This window comes from Emiliania huxleyi (assembly GCF_000372725.1).
Source record: "Emiliania huxleyi CCMP1516 chromosome Unknown EMIHUscaffold_164, whole genome shotgun sequence".
Classification (NCBI taxonomy): Eukaryota; Haptophyta; order Isochrysidales; family Noelaerhabdaceae; genus Emiliania; species Emiliania huxleyi.
The window spans coordinates 234,115-257,465 of record NW_005200941.1 but is presented as its reverse complement, the minus strand read 5'-3'; the positions used below and the strand labels follow the sequence as shown (position 1 = coordinate 257,465).

The 23,351-nt window shown below is 66.4% G+C and overlaps 6 protein-coding genes across 6 annotated transcripts; 3 read left to right on the top strand and 3 right to left on the bottom strand.

The window, feature by feature from the left end:
- Positions 1-167: 167 nt before the first annotated feature.
- On the top strand, positions 168-1,766 carry EMIHUDRAFT_112194 (hypothetical protein; the record flags this gene model as incomplete). The annotated part of the gene is made up of 3 exons (XM_005785103.1): positions 168-615; positions 855-1,444; positions 1,599-1,766. The coding sequence occupies 3 exons, from the start codon at positions 168-170 to the stop codon at positions 1,764-1,766; spliced, it is 1,206 nt and encodes a 401-aa protein (XP_005785160.1).
- An 855-nt stretch (positions 1,767-2,621) lies between these two features.
- EMIHUDRAFT_230532 (hypothetical protein) lies at positions 2,622-3,032 on the top strand (the record flags this gene model as incomplete). Its single annotated transcript, XM_005785102.1, has 1 exon — positions 2,622-3,032. The coding sequence occupies one exon, from the start codon at positions 2,622-2,624 to the stop codon at positions 3,030-3,032; it is 411 nt and encodes a 136-aa protein (XP_005785159.1).
- Positions 3,033-3,265: 233 nt separating this feature from the next.
- EMIHUDRAFT_112193 (hypothetical protein) lies at positions 3,266-4,773 on the bottom strand (the record flags this gene model as incomplete). The annotated part of the gene is made up of 2 exons (XM_005785101.1): positions 3,266-3,540; positions 3,624-4,773. 2 exons carry the CDS (start codon positions 4,771-4,773, stop codon positions 3,266-3,268), a joined length of 1,425 nt encoding a protein of 474 aa, XP_005785158.1.
- Positions 4,774-8,793: 4,020 nt separating this feature from the next.
- On the top strand, positions 8,794-15,670 carry EMIHUDRAFT_455996 (hypothetical protein). Its single transcript, XM_005785100.1, has 11 exons — positions 8,794-9,251; positions 9,373-9,415; positions 10,251-10,315; positions 10,620-10,706; positions 10,778-10,834; positions 12,965-13,162; positions 13,607-13,955; positions 14,032-14,464; positions 14,534-14,765; positions 14,841-14,951; positions 15,067-15,670. The coding sequence occupies exons 1-11, from the start codon at positions 8,802-8,804 to the stop codon at positions 15,559-15,561; spliced, it is 2,520 nt and encodes an 839-aa protein (XP_005785157.1). The 5' UTR covers positions 8,794-8,801; the 3' UTR covers positions 15,562-15,670.
- A 122-nt stretch (positions 15,671-15,792) lies between these two features.
- On the bottom strand, positions 15,793-16,329 carry EMIHUDRAFT_364338 (hypothetical protein; the record flags this gene model as incomplete). The annotated part of the gene is made up of 1 exon (XM_005785099.1): positions 15,793-16,329. A coding segment is annotated over exon 1 (300 nt), but the record flags the coding sequence as incomplete, so codon positions are not given.
- A 2,110-nt stretch (positions 16,330-18,439) lies between these two features.
- EMIHUDRAFT_112191 (hypothetical protein) lies at positions 18,440-20,739 on the bottom strand (the record flags this gene model as incomplete). The annotated part of the gene is made up of 2 exons (XM_005785098.1): positions 18,440-19,073; positions 20,615-20,739. The coding sequence occupies 2 exons, from the start codon at positions 20,737-20,739 to the stop codon at positions 18,440-18,442; spliced, it is 759 nt and encodes a 252-aa protein (XP_005785155.1).
- Positions 20,740-23,351: the final 2,612 nt, after the last annotated feature.

Here is a 23,351-nt window from a genome sequence, read left to right as displayed (position 1 = left end):
TCATCGCCTAGCGCGCGATGGAGTCAACACTTGTTGCCAAGTCGGCGAGCGTTTTCTGTGTATCTCGAGAGAGACCATAGCAGATGCGAGGGCGGCGTCGTCCGGGGGAGAGTGGTGGTGGTGGGCGAGTGTCAACATCGAGGGCAGTACGCAACCTGCTCACATAAATGCCCTGCATCGGCGACACGAAGATCTTTGCCGGTGTGCCGTCGGACCCCTCGGGGGTGGGGCGCATGGGGGCGTTTGTCGCTTGCGGCAACACGCTGCCACGCGCCCGCGAGACGGTTCTGGGCGTGGAGGGCGGGGACAGGGGTGGGAGGGTGGGGATGTGGGACCCGCGGACGGGGACCGGGACGGTCGAGGCTGTCAAGGGCCAGTACACGGACGCAGAGGGGAAGTGCCGCGTGGAGGCGCTGCTCTTCGAGGAGTTCGGCGCAATGAGCGCGGGGGTGGAGGAGCTGCTGATGCGGGTGGCTAAGGTGGCGGGCCGGAAGCTCACGTGGTGGCAGTACGACCAGACGTCGTGGTCGGCGCGCGAATGGATGCCGTTTGCGCTGCAGCGACTGTCGGTGCAGCTCTGGACGGCGCTCGCGGACGAGGCACAGCGCGCCATTGGTGCGGCGTCGCGCGACCGCGAGGGACCGCGGGGGAATGCTAGTGGGATGGGGGGCTCTGAGGGGAAGGGAGCGGGGGGCGCCCAGTAGGGCGCCGGCGCCCCAGCGTAGAGGGCCTCGTGTAGCCCTCCTTTTGGTATATATAAAAACGCACAACTCCGGACCCAAGACGCACAAGCACAGACAGTCACCCACAAGAACTCGGGGAGCGCGAAATGAAGCTCCTCTCTGCCGGCGCAGCGGCCCACGCCGCCGCCGCCATTCTGCTCGCATCCTCTGCCTGCACGCCACCCGCCGTCGCCATCTCGCAACCGATGCGCCAGGCCGTGCTCGAGGTGGCCGACGCCGCCTACCCAGTGGTTGCGTCAGTGCGAGCCGACGCAGCAGGGCCCTTCGCCGTGCAGGCCGCGGCGCTATTCGCGGCCGCTTCGCCGCTGGAGGTGGCACGCACCGCCGAGAAGCTGTCCGACGCGCTGCTCTCCATCCCGCCCGAACGACTCGACGCCGCGGCCGCCTCGTGGAAGAGTGCGTATGCAGACGTGGCCCGCTCCTCGAGCTGCAACGTGCCGCTGCCGCCCACCGACGCCCTGCGTGTGGCGGCCTCCGCGTGGGACGCCGCCGCCGCCTCGGTCGACCTCGCCAGCGTGGCGGCGGCGGCGCGGGTGGCGAGGCCGCTGCTGAGTGCTGTCGTCCGCAACGAGGAGGCCATCTGCTTGCCGCCGCTGCCCGCATTCGAGACTGCTGCGCTCGCGACGGCAGACGCGCTCGCATCGGCCGACCCGGCCGCCCTGTCGGCGGCGAGCCGGCAGGCGCGCGCCGCGTTGGGGTCCGTGCCGCGCGCGCAGGCGATGTCGGCGATGCCGCAGATGCAACAGCAGGCCACCCGTCTGAGCGATCTTCGCTCTCGCCAGCGGCTCAAGGCGCGCCCCGGCCGAGAGCCCCCTCACACCGGCCCAGCTCTCAGCCTGGCACTCCGGGGCGCAGGCGGCGATTCGCGGCGTCGGCGAGGCGCGGGCCGAGCAGGCACGGAGGGAGGCGGAGGCGGCCGCGCCGAAAAGGTGCTTCACCATGTCATGCTACGACTACTCCCTCGACACGGGCAAGGGCCGCGGTGGGATCGAGGGCTACTACAGGCCCCTGCCCGATGTGTGAATCGCATTCCCATTCGCCAAAATTGATGCCGTTTTCCAGACGAGTCAAAGACAATGTACAACGGCGCAAACCGCGTCATCGGGGACGCAGAACAGCGCGCAGTCCGCAGAATCCACAAGGCACTGTGGCACCACGCAAAATTAAGAAAGGTAATCAAGCGGGAGAGGCACGGAGGCGATGCGGCGAGGGCGCAAGCCACGCGGGATGCATGCCGACACCATCTGCAAAAAATGAGCAAACGACTTGAGAAGATGGACTCGACGGAGAGAGAGCGGTGGGAGAGAGAGCGGCGGTACATGCCGTAGGCGGCGGCCGTGGCATACACTGCGAGCACACTTGGTGCAGCTGCGAGGTGCAGCAAGTAGAGCACGTCGTTCCTGCCTCTGATGCCACTCTCGCGGCTTGTAGCGCGTCACTCGCGCGCGCTCTCCAGGAGCTCTATGGCGGGCGTGGGGCCGTAGCCTGTGTTTGGCCGGTTCTGAACCATTTACTATCAGTACCATGCCTCGGCCACAAGAATCGCACACGGGGAGCGGCTCAGGGGCCCAGTAAGCCGCGGAATCGCCAAATGTCACAACCCGTGCCACCCAGGGCTGGACCTAGTCGGCTGTGCGCCGCCGCCGGCGAGCTGCGCCGCGCTCCTGCCTCCTGGGGCGTGGGGGCCGCCCGGGCCGCCTCCTGTGAGGGTTTTCTGTGAACTGTGTGTGTTTCGTTCGGCTGATTAGTATGTAAAAGAGGAGAAGATTCGACAGGGGAGGGACGCGGCCAGAAAGAGGGCGGGCGCTTTCGCGCGTTCGAAGGGGCTTTGTCTCGGAGTTTGTGCAAATTTGCGGTTGGCCTTCGCCCTGCGGCGAGATGGCACCGCAGGCGGCGTGCGTGCACGAGGGCGGCGGCGTCGAGCGCCGAGCAGCACACCACGAGCGCGAGCGGCAGCGCCGACGACGGGAGGCGGCGGGCGGCTCGACCGAGCCGGCGGCGGAGGAGGCGACGGACGTCGAGGCGGTGAGCGCCGCGGACGTGCTGGCCGGCGTGGAGGAGAGCGGCCCGAACTACGCCCTTCCGACGGCGAGGGAGGGCCAGAGGGAGCGGCGGGAGCGGCTGCGGGTGGAAGAGACGGCGAAGCAGGCGGGGCACACCATCGTGGAGACGGGAACGCACGTCGAGATCCTGGGCGAGCAAGGCTTGTGGTGGCCGGCCACAACCGCGGGGCGGGAGGAGGACGTGGACGGCCGGCTCGTGCACGAGGTCGAATACGAAACGTTATAAAAGGTTCCCCTGCTTGCTGCTAAAAAAATCTCTCTGTCTCTCACACTACACACACACGCGCAGCCCGGAAAAAAGTCTTCTGCTTCTCACACAAGGAAGGTTAACATCTCGTTGGCGGCCCTGCTGGCGCACGAACGCAAACACCAAAGAGCCGCGGCGCCCTTCGACCACTGACCAGCAGCACAAGCCACGGCCGCGACTGCACGTGCACCGCATGGCGCGGAGAGAGCGCGTCACAAGTCCTCCTTTAGGCTCCCTGTCTCGTCGTCATCCTCCTCCTCGAACCCAAACTCGGCGCCCCCGCCGACGCCCTCCCCGTCCACCTCCTCGCCCGCCTCCTCCTCGTCGTCGAAATCGAGCCCCTCCTCCTCCTCCTCCGCCCCCTCCTCCTCCTCCGCCCCCTCCCCGCCCCCCTCCGCATCGAACATGCCCCGCAGGTACTCCTCCTCCTCCTCCGCCATCCTCTGTCTCCGGCGCGCCTCCGCCTCGCGCGAGTCCGCGCCCCCGCCTATTCACAGCGAGATGGGCCGTGAACGCACCCCCAGCGACCCCTCCGAGCATGCCGCGCCGCCCCTGCACCTGCACCTGCACCTCCGCCCCCCCCTCCAGCGGAGCTCTGCCCGCCGTCGCGGCGCCTCTCGCCGCCTTTGCGGCCGCCGCCCGCCTCCCCGCCGCGCCGCTTGCTCCCGCCCGCCGCTTTGCCGGACGCGGCGCTCTTCTTGCCGCCGCCGCCGCCTCCTCCGCCACCGCTGCCGCCGCCGTCCGAGGCGGACGCCTGCTTTCTCCACTTGATTTGGGGCAGCCGGCGGAGCGGCTTCATCTCGAGCGCCTCCGCGACGTGGTCCGCGAGGAAGGCACGCAGCGGCTCGAGCGAGAATGCGTCGCGGTGCGCCTTTGCCAGCACGCTCATCTTTTGCTGCCCCTTCTCCTTGCTGCTCTTGTCGCCGCCGCCGACGGTGGACGACCGCACCGCCAGCAGCCGCGGCTCGGCCTTGTCCCTGCCTCCCTTGTCCTTGCCTCCCTTGTCCTTGCCTCCCTTGTCCTTGCCTCCCTTGTCCTTGCCTCCCGCCGCGCCGTCGGCGGCGGTGGGCATCAGCTTGGAGAGCGAAAAGTCGTACCGCGCCGTGTTGACCGTCACAAACGAGACGGCGCGATACTCTTTGAGCAGCCGCTGCAGCGTGCGCGCGGCGGCGCCCTTGAGCTCGCCGTCGGACATGACCACCGCGCACAGCTTCCGGCGCAGGCAGTGCGCGGTCAGGTGCTCCGTCTTGGAGAGCGCGGCGACGCGCGGCTCGATGGCGGCGGCCACGAAGCTCACCAGCGCCGCCGCCTGCTGCCGCGGCGTCGGAAAGAGGGCGGACGAGGAGCCGTGCTTGGAGAGGAGCGCGGAGGTGACCTGCCTCGGCGCGCGGCCGTTTGCGACGAGCACGAGCGTCGGCGAGAGCGAGCCGTCGAGCTTGAAGCGCTGGAGCGTCGTCTTGCCCGAGGGCAGCTTCTTGCTGCAGTCGAGCACGCCCACTCTGACCTCGTCCGGCAGCCGCGGCGCCGCCGCGCGGACGACCGCCGGGAGGAGCGCCTCCGCGCCTTCGTCCTTGGCCGCGGCGGCGAGCTCGGCACGCGTGGCGCAGTGGACGAGCCACGGCTCGCCCGAGAAGAAGACCGCCTTGAGCTGCTCGGAGCTCCCGCGCAGCAGCTCCACGTCGGCGGCGAGCGAGGCGAAGAGGAGAGCGGATGGCAGCATGCGGTGGACTGATCCGCCGGGGGAGGATGCCACCCTGTCGCCGCGTGTTTGGGCGCGCTTTCCGGAATTCTTTTGAGAATTCTTAAGATACAAGCCTCTCTCACAGAGAATTCTTTTGAGAGCGCCTTCGTTGTTAATAATACAAGCCCAATGGTCCCTTTCGAGCGGTCCCCTGTCGCAGTCGCACACACGCACACGCCGCGCCGCACCGCGCGCCCGCCCGCTGCCCCGCCCAGGCGGGAAAGAGATGAGGAGATGGGACAGCAAAGGAGGAGGCACAAACACGTATGGGAGGGTTCAGTTGTGCGCCACGCTGCCCGGCGTCTCTCACTTTCCGGGACAGCCCCGCCCTTTTGAGGCAGGAATTCTTTTGGTTTGTTCTCGAGGTTCTCGAGGCGGTGTGCCCTTGTTTGTTTCTCTTGGCACCTTGGAGTGCTGGGGGGGGCGACAGGAGGAATGTGGCCCTGAGTTATGTGTACGCCAACTCAGGGTGTGTGGCAGCCAGCTGGCTGTGTGTCTTGTGAGCTTGTTTGTGTCTGTGTGTCGCTCGTGCGTGTCGTCATCATCTGTCCTGCGTCCACCCATACCGCGTTGGTGTCCAGTCCGAGCCTGGCTGTTCTTCACCTTTCTACCTACCTACCTAGGTGGATATCCTTTGGCCGCGTTGGGTAGCGAGGATTGGTGTAACCCGAGCCACGGAGGCGTGTTTTCTGACGGCCGACCGTCAGTGCACGGAGTTGCCCCTTCTCCGACTGCCCCGGCTAGTTCCCGAGGTCGTCGGGTGTGACCCCTTCGTCCCGACCTAGCGCGGGTGGGTTGGAGGGGCCTCAGAAAGGCGCGCAAGCACGCCCTTTTTGGTTTGAAGTGCCAGCGGGAAGCGGACGTAGGTGCAGCAGTGCCCCGCCATAAAAACGGTATGGCGGGTGGACGGCTCTCTGCTGCCGCGGCGCCCCCGTCGGTGCAAAGGCGCCCGGCGACCGCGCGCTTTGGCCTTTATACGTTTTTCTCGCCCAGTACTATCGATATTCTTTTTCCGTATCCTTGCCACGAGGTGTCGCATGTGAGCGCTGGCTGGAGACGCCAGGAAGCTCGTCTTCCATGTCTGCGGCCGCGGGGCGGCGTGCGGGCGGGCGCGCCAGGCTCGGCGACGTGCCGCGCGGGTCTTCGAGCTCGCGGCCCGCGACGAGCCAGCATGGCTCGTCGCTCGACGGGAGCCTGCCCAGTATGCTCTCGGCATTCTGTACAGCCTCGCCAAGCTCTCTGGGAAGGTCTACAGGGCCAGGGCGGGCCCTGTAGGCCTCGGGCGCGATGGCGCGCTGAATAGTACCATGACTACGAGCTCTCGATCGGGTCGCCGGCAGCGGGCTTGCGCTGCGCGCTGCTCGACGGCAGGCTGCTCCCCACCCTTCCAACAGTGTCTTCTACCTCGCTTCTCTCGCTGCAACCGCCTCCGGGGGCCGGCGCCGACCGCCTCGCTTCGCCAGCACTGCCTACGCCTACGACACACGCGTCGGCTCGCCGCCCGCGTCGCCAGCGGCGGGCCCGCGTGGCGCGCTGCTCGTCGGGAGCGTGCTCAGCAGGCTGTGCAGCGCAGCCTGACTCACTCAGAGCGCCGCTGATGGGGCGTGGGGCCGCCGGCGGCGCTGCTGCTGCCGCGCACGCTGCGCTGTGGGCGTCACCATCGTGTCCTCGCCGCGTCGCTGACGCCACTTGCCGCTCGCGGCTGCCCTGCCCTTCCCTCCATCGCGCAAACAAACACACACACACACACACACACACACACACACACACACACACACACACACACACACACACACACACACACACACACACACACACACACACACACACACACACACATTATTAATCATCGGGTATTAATTATTAATTATTAATTATTAATCATCGGGCGGCGGCGCGGCGCGGCGGCGGGCGGCGCGAGGCGGCGGCGCGGCGAGGCAGCGGGCGACGCAGGGCGGGGAGGCGCGGCGGCGGGTGGGGTAATTACTTATTACTTAATTGATAATCAATTATTAATCATCGGGCGGCGGCGCGGCGCGGCGGCGGGCGCCGCAGGGCGGGGCGGCGCGGCCATCAGCAGACGCCCGGGCCTTTGGTCATTGGAGCTCGGCAATGGTGGCCCTCGACTCAAGGGGCTGCCTTCCACCCATAGCTGCTCAGGCCGGGGGAGGGGGAGAGGCTTAGGGTACCCCTAGCCTAGGCTTAAAAGGGTGGGCCCTGGGGCGCCTGCGGCTTAAACGGCTTGGGGGAACCCTTCTGTGAAGAGGGCCTGTCTAGGCGACGGGAGGAACCGGCGGAGGATGCAGTGACGTGACACACACACACACACACACACACACACACACACACACACACACACACACACACACACACACACACACACACACACACACACACACACACACACACACACACACACACACACACACACACACACACACACACACACCGCTCACCCACGCGCACTGGGCCTTGCACTTTGAATGCCGTGGGGCTCCTGTCGTCAGACGTGGAGACGCGAGGGTTGCCCCCCCTTGCCCCACCACCTCGTGTGTGTGGAGAAGTTTACCTTACCTTACCTTACCTTCTTAAAACAGTATCGGCCGGGATTTCGAAGATAGTGCTAAAATGGATACCTGGAGAATGGCATTTAATTTCGCGGACCGGCTCTTTTAACAATCAGGTCATGTCACCGAGCATGGCACGCGGCCAACGCGAAGCGGAGCTGCCGCGCGAGCGAGACGCGCGCCGCCAGCGACGCCGCCCCCAGGAGAGACGCGCACCGCACCGCCATAGACCGGGTCCGGTGGGAGACGGCCCGTCCGCCGCCGTTACCCATGTGCTGCCGAGCGCCATAGCGAGCTGCCGCGAGGCACCGTCTTCAAGGTTCCGTGAGAACGCAGCCTTGCTGACGTGACACGTGTGTGAGTGAGTATACAAATAAACCATGTCACCCACGCCCGCCGCAGGGGGCCGCACAGGTGGGTTGAGCCACGCTTCCGGCGAGCTAAGAACTGCGTGTCACCCTCCGCCCACCGAAGGCGCTGTCGAGGTTTTCACCGAGCGCGGCGCAGGCCGAGGGATACTGCTGATGACGAGCGGCTGGACGTTTCAGAGTTCCGGTCAATGCTGTAAGCTTACAGCCTTAGAGATATCTCGTCCTCGTCCTCTTTTGGTTGCTGCTCAGCCGGCATACACGTTGTGCGGGAGAAGCGCACGAGGAGGCTGCGGCGGAGGGACGTCTCCCGCGCCTGGCCTGGCCTGGCGCCGAGCGCCTTTGCCAGTAGACAGCGCGACACCTAGTCCCAACGCAGCCCGGCATCACAGAGGGAAGTGTGCCAGCTGAACTCTCCGCTACAGCTCGGCTGCCTCGCGATGATTCCCCGGGAAGCACGAGACGGCGAGGTCGCGGTACAAGCCGCCCGAGATGAGCTCTTGCGGCGTGATCTCGAATTGGCGGGCAAACGGGCCGCCTCCGAGGCTGGGGTCGCTCTCGTGAGCCATGACAATCGGCAGGCTGGCTGTGCGGGCCGCCGTCACCTGCTCAGCTAGTCTCTCGTCCGACCACGTGTCCTGGTTCAGATAGAGCAGCATGTGGGTCGCCCGCTCCGGCGTGTCCGTGGTCGAGACGGTGATGGGCCCGCGAGAAAAAGAATTTTACCTACGAGCCGTGAGTGAGTGTGTGAGTGAGTATCACACACACACACACACACTATACAAGCCAAACCAGTCGCCGTATGTATGTATGTAGAAAGATGAACAACAGTCAGGCTCGGACTGGACACCAACGCCGTAGGTAGGTAGGTAGAAAGGTGAAGAACAGCCAGGCTCGGACTGGACACCAACGCGGTATGGGTGGACGCGAGACAGATGATGACGACACGCACGAACGACACACAGACACAAACAAGCTCACAAGACACACAGCCAGCTGGCTGCGCCGTGGAACAGACCCCCTATCTGGCTAGGAGCCGGAACCCTGCCGCGAGCGTGAGACGGCTGTCGCAATGGAGACAGGTCGCCTCCGCGAGTTCTGCAGGCGCGTTAGCAGGCTCGTCCGCCTGCCCGGCAGCCCGGAGACCGGCACACGGGTTGCCTCCGCCGCCTCCGCCGAGCCTCAGAACTCGTCGGAGGCGGCTTCGCGAGCCAAGGACCGGTTTCCCGGGATGCTCAGCCGCGAGGCACGCAGCGTGTGTGCCGACGGCCTTCGCTCCTCGTGCGATCGCCTTTGCCGCCTCATGAGAGGACGGCCCTTCTCGGTGGTGCTCCTGACGGTGGCGTGGGTGGTGCTCCTGTCGATGGCAGCCGTGCTTGTGCCGCCGGCCGAGCTGTGCGTCGGCTCGGACGAGGCGTGCCTCAACTGGGAGTCGTACCTCACGGTCTCTCTCCTTCTCACCGCGGTGCTGCTGATGGCGAATGGCTCGCCCCCCGACCTCGTCATGCTCGCTCTCACCGTGGCGCACACCTCCCCAAATCTCCCCAAATCTCCCCATATCTCCCCATATCTCCCCATATCTCCCCATATCTCGAGCCCTAGAGGCCGTATACCTCCCCACACCTCCCCATCTCTCCCCATAGGCGCTGCTGCTCTGCGGCGTCATCTCCGACGCGCAGGCGTGGGATCCCTCCCTCCCGGCTGCCTCCCGGCTGCCTCCCGGCTGCCTCCCGGCTGCCTCCCGGCTGCCTCCCGGCTGCCTCCCGGCTGCCTCCCGGCTGCCTCCCGGCTGCCTCCCGGCTGCCTCCCGGCTGCCTCCCGGCTGCCTCCCGGCTGCCTCCCGGCTGCCTCCCGGCTGCCTCCCGGCTGCCTCCCGGCTGCCTCCCGGCTGCCTCCCGGCTGCCTCCCGGCTGCCTCCCGGCTGCCTCCCGGCTGCCTCCCGGCTGCCTCGCGGCTGCCTCCCGGCTGCCTCTCGGCTGCCTCCCGGCTGCCTCCCGGCTGCCTCGCGGCTGCCTCGCGGCTGCCTCGCGGCTGCCTCTCGGCTGCCTCTCGACTGCCTCCCGGCTGCCTCCCGGCTGCCTCTCGGCTGCCTCTCGGCTGCCTCTCGGCTGCCTCCCGGCTGCCTCTCGGCTGCCTCTCGCCTCTCGGCTGCCTCTCGCCTCGCGGCTGCCTCTCGGCTGCCTCCCGGCTGCCTCTCGGCTGCCTCTCGGCTGCCTCTCGGCTGCCTCTCGGCTGCCTCTCGGCTGCCTCTCGGCTGCCTCTCGGCTGCCTCTCGGCTGCCTCTCGGCTGCCTCTCGGCTGCCTCTCGGCTGCCTCTCGGCTGCCTCTCGGCTGGCGAGGTACTCCCACGCCTCTCGGGGTTTTTGTCTGGCCGAGTCTGCTGGGGCGAGCCTCGGCGAGACTGCGTCAGCTGTTCCCACAGCAGGCTGGAAGTACCTCGCCAGCTCTCGGCTGCCTCTCGGCTGCCTCTCGGCTGCCTCTCTTGGCTGGACCTTGGCCATGTCTCGGCTGCAGGCTTGGGCGGGTTTCTGCTCCTCTTCGGTCCTCTCCATCGGCGCGCTCTTCGTCGTCGCGCGTGCACTCGAGGAGACGCCGCGTATCTCCCCGCATCTCCCCATATCTCCCTGTATCTCCCCGCATCTCCCCACATCTCCCCGCATCTCCCCGCATCTCCCCACACCTCCCCACATCTCCCCACACCTCCCCACACCTCCCCACATCTCCCCGCATCTCCCCACACCTCCCCACTTCCCCCCACATCTCCCCACACCTCCCCACACCTCCCCACACCTCCCCACATCTCCCCACATCTCCCCACATCTCCCCACATCTCCCCACATCTCCCCACATCTCCCCATATCTCCCCATATCTCCCCATATCTCCCCGTAGGAGACGCGCGCCGTCGAGCTGATGCTGCGGCCGCTGCTCGGCCGTCCTTCGGGCCACGTAACCGCCCTCCTCCGCCTCTGCTTCCCGGCCGCTGCCCCGTCGGCCTTCCACAGCTGGGAGCGACTCCTTGAGCATTCATACTTCCTGACGATGATTAGGTCGCTGTCGTGTCGGCTTTCCTCAACAACACGCCCATCGTCGCGATGCTGCTGCCGGTGAGACGTGGGCGGCGCGGTGCAGTACCCTACCCAACCCGGTACCCGAACCCAATGGAATGCCATAGGTGAGCGAGACGTGGGCGGCGCGTTCGAACCTGTCGGTCAAGGTGGGTCTGTATGCAGAGAGGTGAAGACACAGTCCTACCAGTTCATTGGGTTCGGGTACCGGGTTGGGTTGGGTACTGTATGCAGAGAGGTGAAGACAGTCCCACCAGCGACTGACACCAGGCTCTGACAAGAGGCCGAGAAGGGGGGGGGGAGCGAGTCAGAGTCAGAGTCAGAGTCAGAGAGCAGAGGAGAGCCATGCTCGACACAGACACACTCACAAGACACTCCGCCAGCTGGCACTGCCACCCACACCCCGAGGGAGCGTACGGCACTGCGCTACTCGGGGCCGCGGCCCTTGGTCGCCCCCCCCCCCCCCCCCCCACCCAAGCACCCGAGGCGCCAAGGGCACAAGCAACACTACCCACACAGCAACCACAACACTGGCGTTGCCCCTCGCCTTCCTCGCCGAAGCGATTCGTATCATCATTCTTCTTACGGCGACCAAGGTGCTTCTGATGCCACTAAGGTGCTTCTGATGCCGCTTTCGTTCGCGTCGATGCTGGGAGGCATGTGCACGCTGATCGGCGCCTCGACCAACCTCGTCCTCCTTCGGGAGAGGGAGGAGCCGCTCATGACGGACTGCTTGATTCTGAGTCAGGCACCTCCACCAACCTCGTCCTCAACTCGCAGGTCGAAGCCGACGCCGACGCGCCGCTGCCTCCGCAACCTTCTACCACACCACCCACGGAGCTGAACCCACACTGGATTCGAGACTGAGGAGGTATGGTACTAGGCTCTCGATGTTTTCGATGACACTCGTGGCCTTCCCCGCCGCCGCCGTCGGCCTCCTCTACCTCTCCCTCGCCTCGCCTCTCGCCTTCCGCGCCACCAGCCAGGCAGGAGGCCCCAGATCTCCCCAGATCTCCCCAGATCTCCCCAGATCTCCCCAGGTCTCCTTGGATCTCCCCAGATCTCTCCGTATCTCCCCGTATCTCCCCGCATCTCCCCGTATCTCCCCGTATCTCCCCAGATCTCCCCGTATCTCCCCGTATCTCCCCAGGTCTCCCCGTATCTTCCCCAGATCTCCCCACATCTCCCCATACCTCCCCGTATCTCCCCGTGTCTCCCCGCATCTCCCCGTATCTCCCCGTATCTCGTGCCCTAGAAGCGGAAGACGTGGTCCCGTATTCCAACTAGCCCTCGGGAGGACACGCACTCTCCCTACCTCCCTCCCCCCCTGAGGCGTGCCTACTCACCGCGTAGACAGGAGGCCCCACCGCCGCACTACGCCGCGCGCGTCGCTCGGTCCTGCAGAGGCTCTACCTGCTCCCGGCGGCGCGCCGGCGCAGCTCCGCCGCCGGGCGGCAAGCTTCTACCACACCACCCACGGAGCTGAACCCACACTGGGTTCGAGACTCTGGAGGTATGGTACTAGGCCTTCTCCCGTCTCGGCGCCAGGCACGCAACCGCTGCCCAATAATGAATGGGAATTGTCAATAATTTAGACTCATAAATAATACTTGACAAGAATGGCCTTCTGCCGTCTCGGCTCCATGCGTGCCTGACCCACCCTCCCCTACCCCACGGTACCCGAACCCACCCACCCCCACCCAACCGCAGCCTGACGCGCACTGAGTGGTTCATGAACAGCCCCCGCGCCTTACAACGGCGAGCTACCCACTCCCAGGAACACTCGAGCTGTCCGCAGCCGCGCACAGCAGCGCCAACGGTGCCGTCGACGCCGTCCCCGCGTCGCCCATCTCGCAGCCCTTCTCGCCGGCCGGCCGAGGCCCCGCCCGTTTCGGGTCGAGAGGCAGCCCTCGCTACGCGCTCGAGGCTGTCGTCGGACCCGACTGCCCGCAGTTGCTCGGCTGCACGCCGGCGCGGCTGGGGGGGGAGAGAGAGGGGGAGAGGAGAGGGGGGGGGGGGGGGTGGCGGATGCGAGAGAGTCTGGCCGAGAGTCTAGCTGAGATCTCGCCGAGATCTCGCCGAGATCGTCCGAGGTTCGGCGGGCTGCCCGCGAGGTCTCGCCGAGATCTCGCCGAGATCGTCCGAGATCGTCCGAGAGTACCTAGGTAGGCGCGGCTGGGCGAGAGGGTGGACGCCGACTGTCCGACCTTGTGTGGGGTGCGATTCCTGATCCGTGCGGGCTCCGTGCTGAGCGAGGAGGAGGCGGCGGGGCGCGGGATGCGGCTCCAGCCCAACGACCGGCTGCTGCTCTGGTGCCTCGCCGCGGCGGTGGACGGCCTTCGAAATAAAGAAGCATGCGCGGGCGTGGTTCTACTTTAGGTGCCTCGCCGAGGCCGTGTATGACCTCCGCCGCATCCGAGGCCTCACTCTCCGGCCCGAGGTGCAACCTCCCCACATCTCCCCCCATATCTCCCTATATCTCCGCCGCATCCGAGGCCTCACTCTCCGGCCCGAGGTGCAATCTCCCCATATCTCCCCATATCTCCCCCATATCTCCCTATATCGCCCCGCATCCGAGGCCTCACTCTCCGGCCCGAGGTTCAATCTCCACATATCTCCCCCATATCTCCCTATATCGGGGAGATTTCGATAAAACCACACCTATATCGCCCCGCATCCGAGGCCTCACTCTCCGGCCCGAGGTGCAACCTCCCCATATCTCCCCCATATCTCCCTATATCGCCCCGCATCCGAGGCCTCACTCTCCGGCCCGAGGTGCAACCTCCCCATATCTCCCCCATATCTCCCGAGGCGTCGACGCCGAGCTACCCGGCCGCGCGCTCAGCCCACCTGGTGCTGGTCGAGGCCGCCGTCGCCCTCGAGTCCCCCCTCGTCGGCCTGCGTTTGTCGGAGGCGGCCGAGTGCGCGGTGCTGCGCGGGGCCGACGTGTGGGCTGTGCGCCGACGCGCCGACACGAGACCGGCAGAGCGCAGCGCCGACGGCGACGACGCCTTCCTTCTCGACGAGGAGGAGGCGGAGAGCAGCGCGCCGCCGCGCGAGGCTGCGGCGGCGCGCGGGCCGCTCTCCCTCCTCCGCCGCTCCTCCTCCTGCTCCTCCTCCTCGTCCTCCTCCGCGCAGCTCTCGCCCGGCGACGCCGCACGTCCTTCTTTGTCTCTGCCTTCCCGAGCCCCCGATCTCGGCCGGGAGCTCACCCTCGAGATTCGGCGAGATTGTAGGCGCCGCTCGAAGAGTCGCAGCTGCGAGCGATCACGCAGTCGCCGCTCCCGTCGGCCACGCACGCATCGAGGAGGCCGAGGACGGTGCCTCGCAGTGGGAGGGCGGCGGCGGCCCGGCGGGCGGCGGCGGCGGCGAGGCGCGAGGGGGTGGAGGCGGGGGCAGCGCGAGGCCGGAGGGGGCGGCGCTTCCGCGCCCGGCGTCCTTCCTCGCCCCGCTCCCTTCCGAGCCGCCGCTCCAACCGCCCGCGGCGGCGCGCTCGCCGGGGGCGGGCGTGCCGCCCGCACACCACCGCGCCCGGGCGGCCACCGCCGACCTTGCCGTCGCCCTCCCTGCCGGCGGCACTACTGCCGCCGCCGGCGGCACTGCCGGCGCCGGCTCTGCGAGGCGCGGTCCGGTGCCGCCCGGCTCTCCTACGCCGATCCGCCCGTCGCGGTCCGTGTTACATCTCCCCACATCTCCCCACATCTCCCCACATCTCCCCACATCTCCCCACATCTCCAGGTCCGCGCCGGTGGTTGGGCTGGTCGGACTTGCGCGCGGCTTCTCCCCGGGCTTGCGGCCGCGGGTCGGGACTGGCTGGCCTCAGCTCATGCAGGGCTTGCCGCTGCGGCCCGGAGACACGCTGCTTCTCGAGGCGCCCGACAGCTGGGTGCAGGCGAACCGCATCTTGCACCACTTCGCCCTCCTGCGCCGCGTCGCCCAGCCGTGGCGGCCACGCTCCGTCGAGGCGGTGGTCCAGGAGCGGCTCAAGCTCGCGCCGAATTAACGAATTCGTGATTAATTAATCAGGAGGTGATGAACTAATTAGGAGCGGCTCAAGCTCGCGGCGTCGCTGTCTGCGCTGCTGCTGCTGCTCGTCTGCTCCGCGCTGGACCTCGTCAGCCTGCTGCCGCTCGCCCTCTCCATCGCCTACGCCCTCGTCTCGATCGGCTGCATCTCCCTCGACCAGGCATGGCACGAGATCGCACGAGCTCTTTCGAGATCCGCCGAGGCTGCGTCCGCAGCTCAGCCGAGGCTGCCTCTCCCTCGCCCAGGCCTGGCGCTCCATCTCGTACCGCCTCGTGCTGACGATCGCGTGCTCCTTTGGGCCCGGCGCCGCTCTGACCAACACGGGCGTCGCCGCCGCGCTCGGCGCAGGCTTGGTGGAGCTGCAGGTGCTGGGGTCGTTCGGATTCTTGCTTTGCATCTACCTCACGACCTCCGCCCTCTCGTGTTTCGTCTCCAACTCGGCCGCCGTCGTCGCCTTCTACTCGGTCCTCCGCGACGTGCGCGTGCCCGGCCTCAACTCGGAGCAGCTGATGGTCGCGATGATGCTCGGCGGCTCCTCCGCCTTTGCGACGCCGATCGGCTACCAGACCAACCTCATGGTGCTCGGCCGCGGGGGGTACGCCTTCACAGACTTCATGGCCCTCGGCGGCGGCCTCACCCTCGTCGTGGGCTGCGTCGTCTCGGCGGGCTGCCTCGTTTTCCTGGCCGACGCCGCCGACGTGCCGCCCGCTGCGCCGCCAGCGCCTCCTGCTCCTCCTTAAAAGGTCTAAGGACTCTAAGCTTCTCCACACACAAGGTGCAGGTAGTCAGGGGTTCCAATACGCTACCGCTTTTTTCCGGCCCTCACGTAAAAACTGTACTTAGTCGTCCTTTCCCTCGCCGGCGCGCAGCGGCGCTATCAGGCTGTGTGTGCTTCTCTAGATGGTTGGAGCACGCGCACTGCGAGGTATTGCCACTTACAGGAGGGCAACGGCCAACGCCGTTGCGGACTCGGCCCTCTCACTGAAACCCCCGTATAAGTCATCGCACCACCACCCTTGGCAGCACAAACCCGCGCCAGATGTCCGCCAGCTCCGGAGCCGCTCCCTCGCGGCTGTCGAGGCGCTCCTCGTCCCAAGCGATCAGGTAGCCCAGCCGCATCACCTCGACCGCCCGCTTGCGAGCCGCTGTTGGGAAGAGCTCGTGCGACTGCGGCGACCACTCCGCCGCCTTGAGGATGAGCCTGCCCACGTCCACCGCCTCGGCCGCTGGCTGCAGGTTGGCCGGCCTGAGGGAGGGCAGAGGCGTGTCAAAGAGAGGATCCGGCGAGTCGGGGAGAGACCATTGCATAGCGCGCCTCAGTGCGAGTGCCTTAGCCTCGCCCGCCACGCGCACGCCGAAGCGGCCCGTCGAATCGTTTGCGGAGACGACGACGCCGACCTTGCCGTTCATCGAGGGCCGGGAGACGAGAGAGTGGATCTCAACTGTGGAGCCGACGGCCGCAGCGGTCGGATCCGACTCGACCCACGAGCAGAGGACGCGCGCCCGCTCGAGGGCAGAAGGCGCGCCGGCGAGCGGGTCGGCGCCGCCGCGCAACAGCGCCCGCGCCCGGTCGACGGTGAGCGCCTGCGGAAGAGGGGCAACGGTCGTGAGGACAGCGCGCTCACGCCTTCGGCCGCTAGTCGGGGCACGCCTCGAGGTGCTGGAGCGGCGTCCAGCCGCGGCTGGCGACCAGCCAGGCGGCGAGGTCGGCGTGGCCTTGGCTGTTTGCAATCGCCTCGGGCGTGCCGAAGGGCGTAGCGGCGCAGGAGGCGCCGTAGGAGGAGAGGAGCTTGGCGACCTCGAGGTGGCCCTCCAGGCACGCCATGCACAGCGGCGTGGCGCCTTGTTCATCGGCCTGGTCGATCGCTGCGCCAGAATCGAGGAGCAGCCGGACGATCTCGAGGTGGCCCTTTAGGCACGCGATGAACAGCGGCGTGGAGCCGTCCTCTGTAGCTTGGTTGATCGCCGCGCTCGCCTCAAGGAGCAGCCGAACGCAATCGAGGCGGCCGTTCTCGCTCGCGATGAGCAGCGGCGTGCAACCGTCGTCCACATCGCTTGGTTGATGTCAGCGCCAGCGCCGCGCAGCAGCTGGGCGCACTCGAGGTGGCCTTCCTGGCACGCGACGAACAGCGGCGTGGCGCCATCCTGCTTGGCTTGGTTGAACGCTGCGCCAGCCTCGAGGAGCAGCCGAACGCACTCGAGCTGGCCCGTCTCGCTCGCAATGAGCAGCGGCGTGGCGCCTTGCTCATCGGCCTGGTCCATTGCGACGCCAGCCTCGAGAAGCAGCCGGACGATGCCATCTCGAGGTGGCCCTTTAGGCACGCGATGAACAGCGGCGTGGAGCCGTCCTCTGTAGCTTGGTTGATCGCCGCGCTCGCCTCAAGGAGCAGCCGAACGCACTCGAGCTGCCCCGTCTCGCACGCGATGTACAGCGGCGTGGTGCCGTTCTGCTTGGCTTGGTTGACGGCCGCGCCAGCGTCGCGCAGCAGCTGGGCGCACTCGAGCTGGCCGCTCTGACACGCGATGTACAGCGGCGTGGCGCCCTCCTCATCGGCTTGGCCGACCGCCGCGCCAGCCTCAAGGAGCAGCCGAACGCAATCGAGGCGGCCGTTCTCGCTCGCGATGAGCAGCGGCGTGCAACCGTCGTCCATCGCTTGGTTGATCGCTGCGCCAGTCTCGAGAAGCAGCTGGGCGCACTCGAGGTGGCCGTTCTGGCATGCCGTGAACAGCGGCGTGACGCCATTCTCATGGGCTTGGTCGACCGCTGCGCTAGCCTCGAGAAGCAACCGGACGCACTGGTTATGGCCCTCCTGGCACGCGACGTACAGCGGCGTGCGGCCTTCAGAATCCGCTTGGTTGACCGCCGCGCCTGCCTCGAGGAGCAGCCGGGCGCAGTCGATCTCGCCAGTCAAGCTCGCAACGCTCAGCGGCGTGGTACCTTCATCATCAGCTTGGTCGACCGCCGCGCTGGCCTCGATGAGCAGCCGCGCGATCTCGAGCTGGCCGTTCTCGCACGCGACGGACAGCGGCGTGCAGCCTTCAGCGTCTGCTTGGTCGGTCGCCGCGCTGGCCTCGAGAAGCAGCCGGGTGCACTCGGGGTGGCCCTCCTGGCACGCGATATGCATCGCGGAGCCGCCGCCGCCATTCGTCGCCCCGACGCTCGCGCCGCCCTCGAGCAGCAGCCGCACCGCCTCGGCCTGCCCGTGACGAGCGGCCCAGGTGAGCAGCGTGTCCTGCTTCTCGGTGTCGAGCCGCGCGTCAAGCTGGGCCGCCAGCGACGTGCCGCACGTCCGCCGCCCGGAGAGGAAGGCGCGCAGCGAGGCCAGGTCGCCCCGCGCCAGGTCGGCGAGGCGGGTTGGGCTGGGGCCGCTCATACACTATGAATGTACAGCGCTCATGGCCGCCAGAAAGAAGAAACTCATTTCATTTTGTTTTGGCTTCGTAGTAATAGTTAAAATCCCTGTGTGGTGGCGGCGTGCCGTCCCATCCCTCCCTTGGGTTGTCTGTTTTCTTTCTTTCTTTCTTCTCGTAGTAATAGATCTGAACCTCCGCGTCGGGATCCCGAGTGGACGACCTCCCCGCGCCTCCGGAGCTCATGGACTGCAGACGCAGAGCGCCTCAGGCAACGCGCAGCTGCATCCACATCAGCACGGGCGCGCGGCAGATGGGGCACGACTCCATCTTGGCGGAGCAGGGGCCGCAAGCGCACAAGTGCCCACACGGCCCCGCGACGTGCGACTTTGGGTTGGAGAAGCAAACGATGCACGTAGTCTCGCCGCCCAGGGTGGACTCGGGGACCGCCGGCCGGCCCGTGTCGAAGCCGGCGTCCGCGAGCGAGACGGCTGCGGGCGGCGGCTGCGGCCCGCTTGGGGAAGGTGCTTCGCCAGCCTCCGGGACCGGCGCCTGCTCCCCCGCAGTGTACCTCGCCTCGCCCTCCACCCTCACGCTCTCCTCGAGCGCCGCTGCCAGCTCCGCCTCCTCCGCCGCCGCGGGCGCCTCCGCTTCCGTCGCCTCGGGCTCCTGCGACGGCCCCGCCGCGTCCGCCGCGCCGCCCTTCTTCTTCTTCTTCTTCTTCTTGCCCTTCTTGCCCTTGCTCCGCCTCTCCGCCGCCTCCTCCTCCGCCTCGATCTCCGCCAGCAGCTCAGTGGCATGCCGCGCCGCCTCCGCCTCCGCCGCCTCTCTCGCCGCCGCAGCCTCCTCGGCCGCCCTCTCGGCCGCCGCCCTCTCGGCCGCCGCCCTCTTCGCCAACGCCCTCGCCGCCGCCGCCGAGCCACCCGGTGGAGTCGCGGATGGCGTGCGTGCGGGTTCCGAGGTGGCGCTGAGAGCATCGGGCGTCGTTTCTGCGCCGCTGCGCAGGAGGGAGGTGGCGCGGGCGGCGGTGAGGCTCTCAAGGTGCGCGAGCGGCGTCCAGCCGCGGCTGGCGACCAGCCAGGCAGCGAGGTCGGCGTGGCCTTGGCTGTTTGCAGCCTCCTCGGGCGTGCCGAAGGGCGTAGCGGCGCGGGAGGCGCCGTAGGAGGAGAGGAGCTTGGCGACCTCGAGGTGGCCGTTTTTGCACGCCATGTACAGCGGCGTGCAGCCGTCCGCCGCGGCTTGGCTGACCGCCGCGCCAGCCTCGAAGAGCAGCCGGGCGCACTCGAGGTGGCCGTTCTGGCTCGCCATGAGCAGCGGCGTGACGCCGTCCTCCCTGGCTTGGTTGATCGCCGCGCCAGCCTCGAGAAGCAGCTGCACGCACTCAAGCTGGCCTCTCTCGCATGCGATGTACAGCGGCGTGGTGCCGTTCTGCTTGGCTTGGTTGATCGCCGCGCCAGCGTCGCGCAGCAGCTGGGCGCATTCGAAATGCCCGTCCTGGCACGCGAGGAACAGCGGCGTGAAGCCTTCAGCGTCTGCTTGGTTCACCGCTGCGCCAGCCTCGAGGAGCAGCCGAACGCAGTCGATCTCGCCGTTGAAGCTCGCAGCGCTCAGCGGCGTGGTGCCGTCGCTCATTGCTCGGTCAACTGCCGCGCCGACCTCGAGGAGCAGCCGCGCGACCTCGAGGTGGCCCCTGTCGCTCGCGATGAACAGCGGCGTGGCGCCTTGCTCATCGGCCTGGTCCATCGCTGCGCCAGCCTCGAGGAGCAGCCGGACGCACTCGAGGTAGTCCCCAGCGCACGCGAGGAGGAGCGCGGAAGCGCCGCCGTCATTCGTCGCCCCGACGCTCGCGCCGCCCTCGAGCAGCAGCCGCACCGCCTCGGCCTGCCCGTGCCGAGTGGCCCAGGTGAGCAGCGTGTCCTGCCACTCGGTGTCGAGCCGCGCGTCAAGCTGGGCCGCGAGCGACGTGCCGCGTATCCCCCGCCCGGAGAGGAAGGCGCGCAGCGAGGCCAGGTCGCCCCGCGCCAGGTCGGCGAGGCGCAGGGATGGGCAGAGGGCGCCGCTCATGTCACTAGGCCCCGATGTTGGAGAAGAAGAAAAACACGGCCCGCCGAAAGAAGTTGGTGTCCAGTCCGAGCCTGGCTGTTCTTCACCTTACTACCTACCTACCTACGAAAGAAAGGAGAGAAAACTGCGCCAGATGTCAGTCAGCTCCCGGAGCCCAAGCGATCAGGTAGCCCAGCCGCATCACCTCGACCGCCCGCTTGCGAGCCGCTGTTGGGAAGAGCTCGTGTTAGTGCCAGTGCGCGCCAGTCCCGTGCCCAGTCCTGAGATTTTTAGCAATACCAAACAAATCTAACACTCACTTTGTGTTTGTCAGTCCTGTGCCCAGTGTTGTGCGAGGGAGTTTTGTTGTAAAATTCTTTATGCGAGCTCGCTCAGCACCTCGATGAGGTCACATGGACCACCAAGAACTGGCACGGGCTGCAGATGCAGCGCTTGTCTGTCGTTCTCCACACCGCCGTGGCGTGGCAGACGGTGAACGAGCTAGCGTGCGGGGACAGCGGCATTGTGCACGGTGCTAAGTGCATTGCCGTTCTTAACGGAGTCGCTTAGGCGGCTCCGGTGGTGTGCCGGTGATAGTACTAGCACGCGCCAGTTCGCACCTGTGTCGAGCCTGTGTGCTGTGAGAGAGAGTTGTTTTGTTTAAATTCTTTATGCGAGTCGGATTGGGTGCGGTGGGGAGGTGTGGGGAGGTGTGGGGAGGTGTGGGGAGGTGTGGGGAGGTGTGGGGAGATGTGTGGAGGTGTGTGGAGGTGTGGGGAGGTGTGGGGAGGTGTGGGGAGGTGTGGGGAGGTGTGGGGAGGTGTGGGAAGATCTGGGGAGGTGTGGGGAGGTGTGGGGAGGTGTGGGGAGGTGTGGGGAGGTGTGGGGAGGTGTGGGGAGGTGTGGGGAGGTGTGGGGAGGTGTGGGGAGGTGTGGGGAGGTGTGGGGAGATCTGGGAGGTGTGTGGAGGTGTGTGGAGGTGTGTGGAGGTGTGTGGAGGTGTGGGGAGATGTGGGGAGGTGTGGGGAGATGTGGGGAGATGTGGGGAGATTTGGGGAGATTTGGGGAGATGTGGGGAGATGTGGGGAGATGTGGGGAGATTTGGGGAGAGGGAGATGTGGGGAGATATGGGGAGGTGTGGGGAGGTGTTGGGAGAGGTGGGGAGATGTGGGGGGTGGGGTGGGGGTGTGTGTGGGTGTGTGTGGGTGTGTGTGGGTGTGTGTGCGTGTGTGTGGGTGTGTGTGCGTGTGTGTGCGTGTGTGTGCGTGTGTGTGCGTGTGTGTGCGTGTGTGTGCGTGTTGTGTGCGTGTGTGTGCGTGTGTGTGCGTGTGTGTGCGTGTGTGTGCGTGTGTCTGCGTGTGTCTGCGTGTGTCTGCGTGTGTCTGCGTGTGTGCGTGTGCGGGCGTGTCCGTCACGGCTACTACCACTATTAATACTACTGCTACTACTAGTACCACTACTACCACTACTACCACCGCCACTAATAGTACGGCTACTACTACACTCTACTACTACTATTGCTACTACACTACCTGGGTACGCGTGTGGACGTGTGGGGCGTGAGTGCCCGCACTAGGCTTGCACTGGCGCGCGTGTGAATAAGCGAGCATGTGTGGGCGTGTGGAGTGCGGTGCGCGTGTGGCTTTCTGTGAGCGGAGGTCTTCATGTTTGGGCCTCTTAGGGGCTGCATTAGCGCGCGATGGTTGCAATAGTGCGACGGTGACATACTGTCTGGGGGGCGAGGGTCGGGCAAGGCTGCACACCACGCACACATAGGCATACACACACACACATACACATCACATGCACACAGACACATGCACATACACACACACACACACACACACACACACACACACACACACACACACACACACACACACACACACACAGGAAGAGAGAGAGAGAGAGAGAGAGAGAGAGAGAGAGAGAGAGAGAGAGAGAGAGAGAGAGAGAGAGAGAGAGAGAGAGAGAGAGAGAGAGAGAGAGAGAGAGAGAGAGAGAGAGAGAGAGAGAGAGAGAGAGAGAGAGAGAGAGAGAGAGGGGGAGAGAGGGAGAGAGGGAGGGGAGGGGGGGGGGGGGGGGGAAATTCATACAAAAAATACTGGGGATGAGGGGATTATCGGAGGAATTTGCCACTCGGGGGCGTCGTCAGGGGCTCCAAAGGGGATGTGGCTGATCCGGGAGAGAAGGGTTCGGGTGCGTGGGTTAAAGTAGTTGAGGCCATCCAGCTGGGTCGCGAGGTTGCTTCCCCGGAAGACGGAGTCGGTGCCGTGGTCCGGGATGAGAATCTTTTCTGGCCGCGTCCCTCCCGCTCCCCTGTCCTCTCGACTGCTTCCCTCTTTTACATACATAATTCTCTATCCGGGAAATCGGTGTCTGTCTCAAACACAAACGCACAGCCCCGCGGCCCAAGAGACACCTCGCTGCATCGCGGGGGGCGCGCAAGCACACTCATCACTGTGGAGTTCACCAATAAGAAATCTAGCACACCTAGTGGCTTGGGCTCGGCAGCTTGTCAACTCTAGCCGAAGCCAGAGTCGGAATGCCGAAGCCAGAGTCGGTCGGAGCCGAGGAAGTCGTCGAGGCGACCGAACATTTCGTTCACGTCGCTAGAGTAGAGCCGGTGCCACATGTACATGTTGTTGCACATGTGATTCTTCTACGGCTTTAGCTCCGTGCACTCGCCATGCTGGCCACAGGCCGTCGCATGCACGGGCAGCTCAGGAGCAGGAGTCCTTGGTGCACATGTACCCTTTGGAGCGGCAGCAGCAAAGTGCGCCAGCCTGCATCACGCAGTCGAAGTCCGGTTTATTCGGGTCGGGGTCTCCGCACTTCCAGTTCTCGATGCAATCGTTGCCTGGTTCAAACCAGAATCCAAGGCCGCCTTGCGGCATGGGGGCGAGGCCGTGGACGAGCGCGAGGTGAAAGACGAGAAACCGAATCATCATCAGGGCCTATGAATAAGGAGACGCGATTGGCGAGCGAGCGGGGAAGCGCATCGCATGGTGGGTGGGAGTGGCGCGGGCGGGGCGGGCTCCGTGAGCAATAGGCGTCGCTCGCGTGAGCAACAGGCGGGCCCCGTGAGCGATAGGGGATCCAGGCGTAGGGGCGGCGGGCCTGGCGGCGGGGCGAG

Bases quoted from the DNA above. Each gene is read 5' to 3' on its own strand.
- EMIHUDRAFT_455996 (XM_005785100.1), top strand. From the start codon at position 8,802: ATGGAGACAGGTCGCCTCCGCGAGTTCTGCAGGCGCGTTAGCAGGCTC. The intron at 10,707-10,777 runs GCCGCTGCCCCG...GACGATGATTAG, and splicing joins TCCTCCGCCTCTGCTTCCCG to GTCGCTGTCGTGTCGGCTTT. The intron at 14,766-14,840 runs GTCCAGGAGCGG...TGAACTAATTAG, and splicing joins CACGCTCCGTCGAGGCGGTG to GAGCGGCTCAAGCTCGCGGC.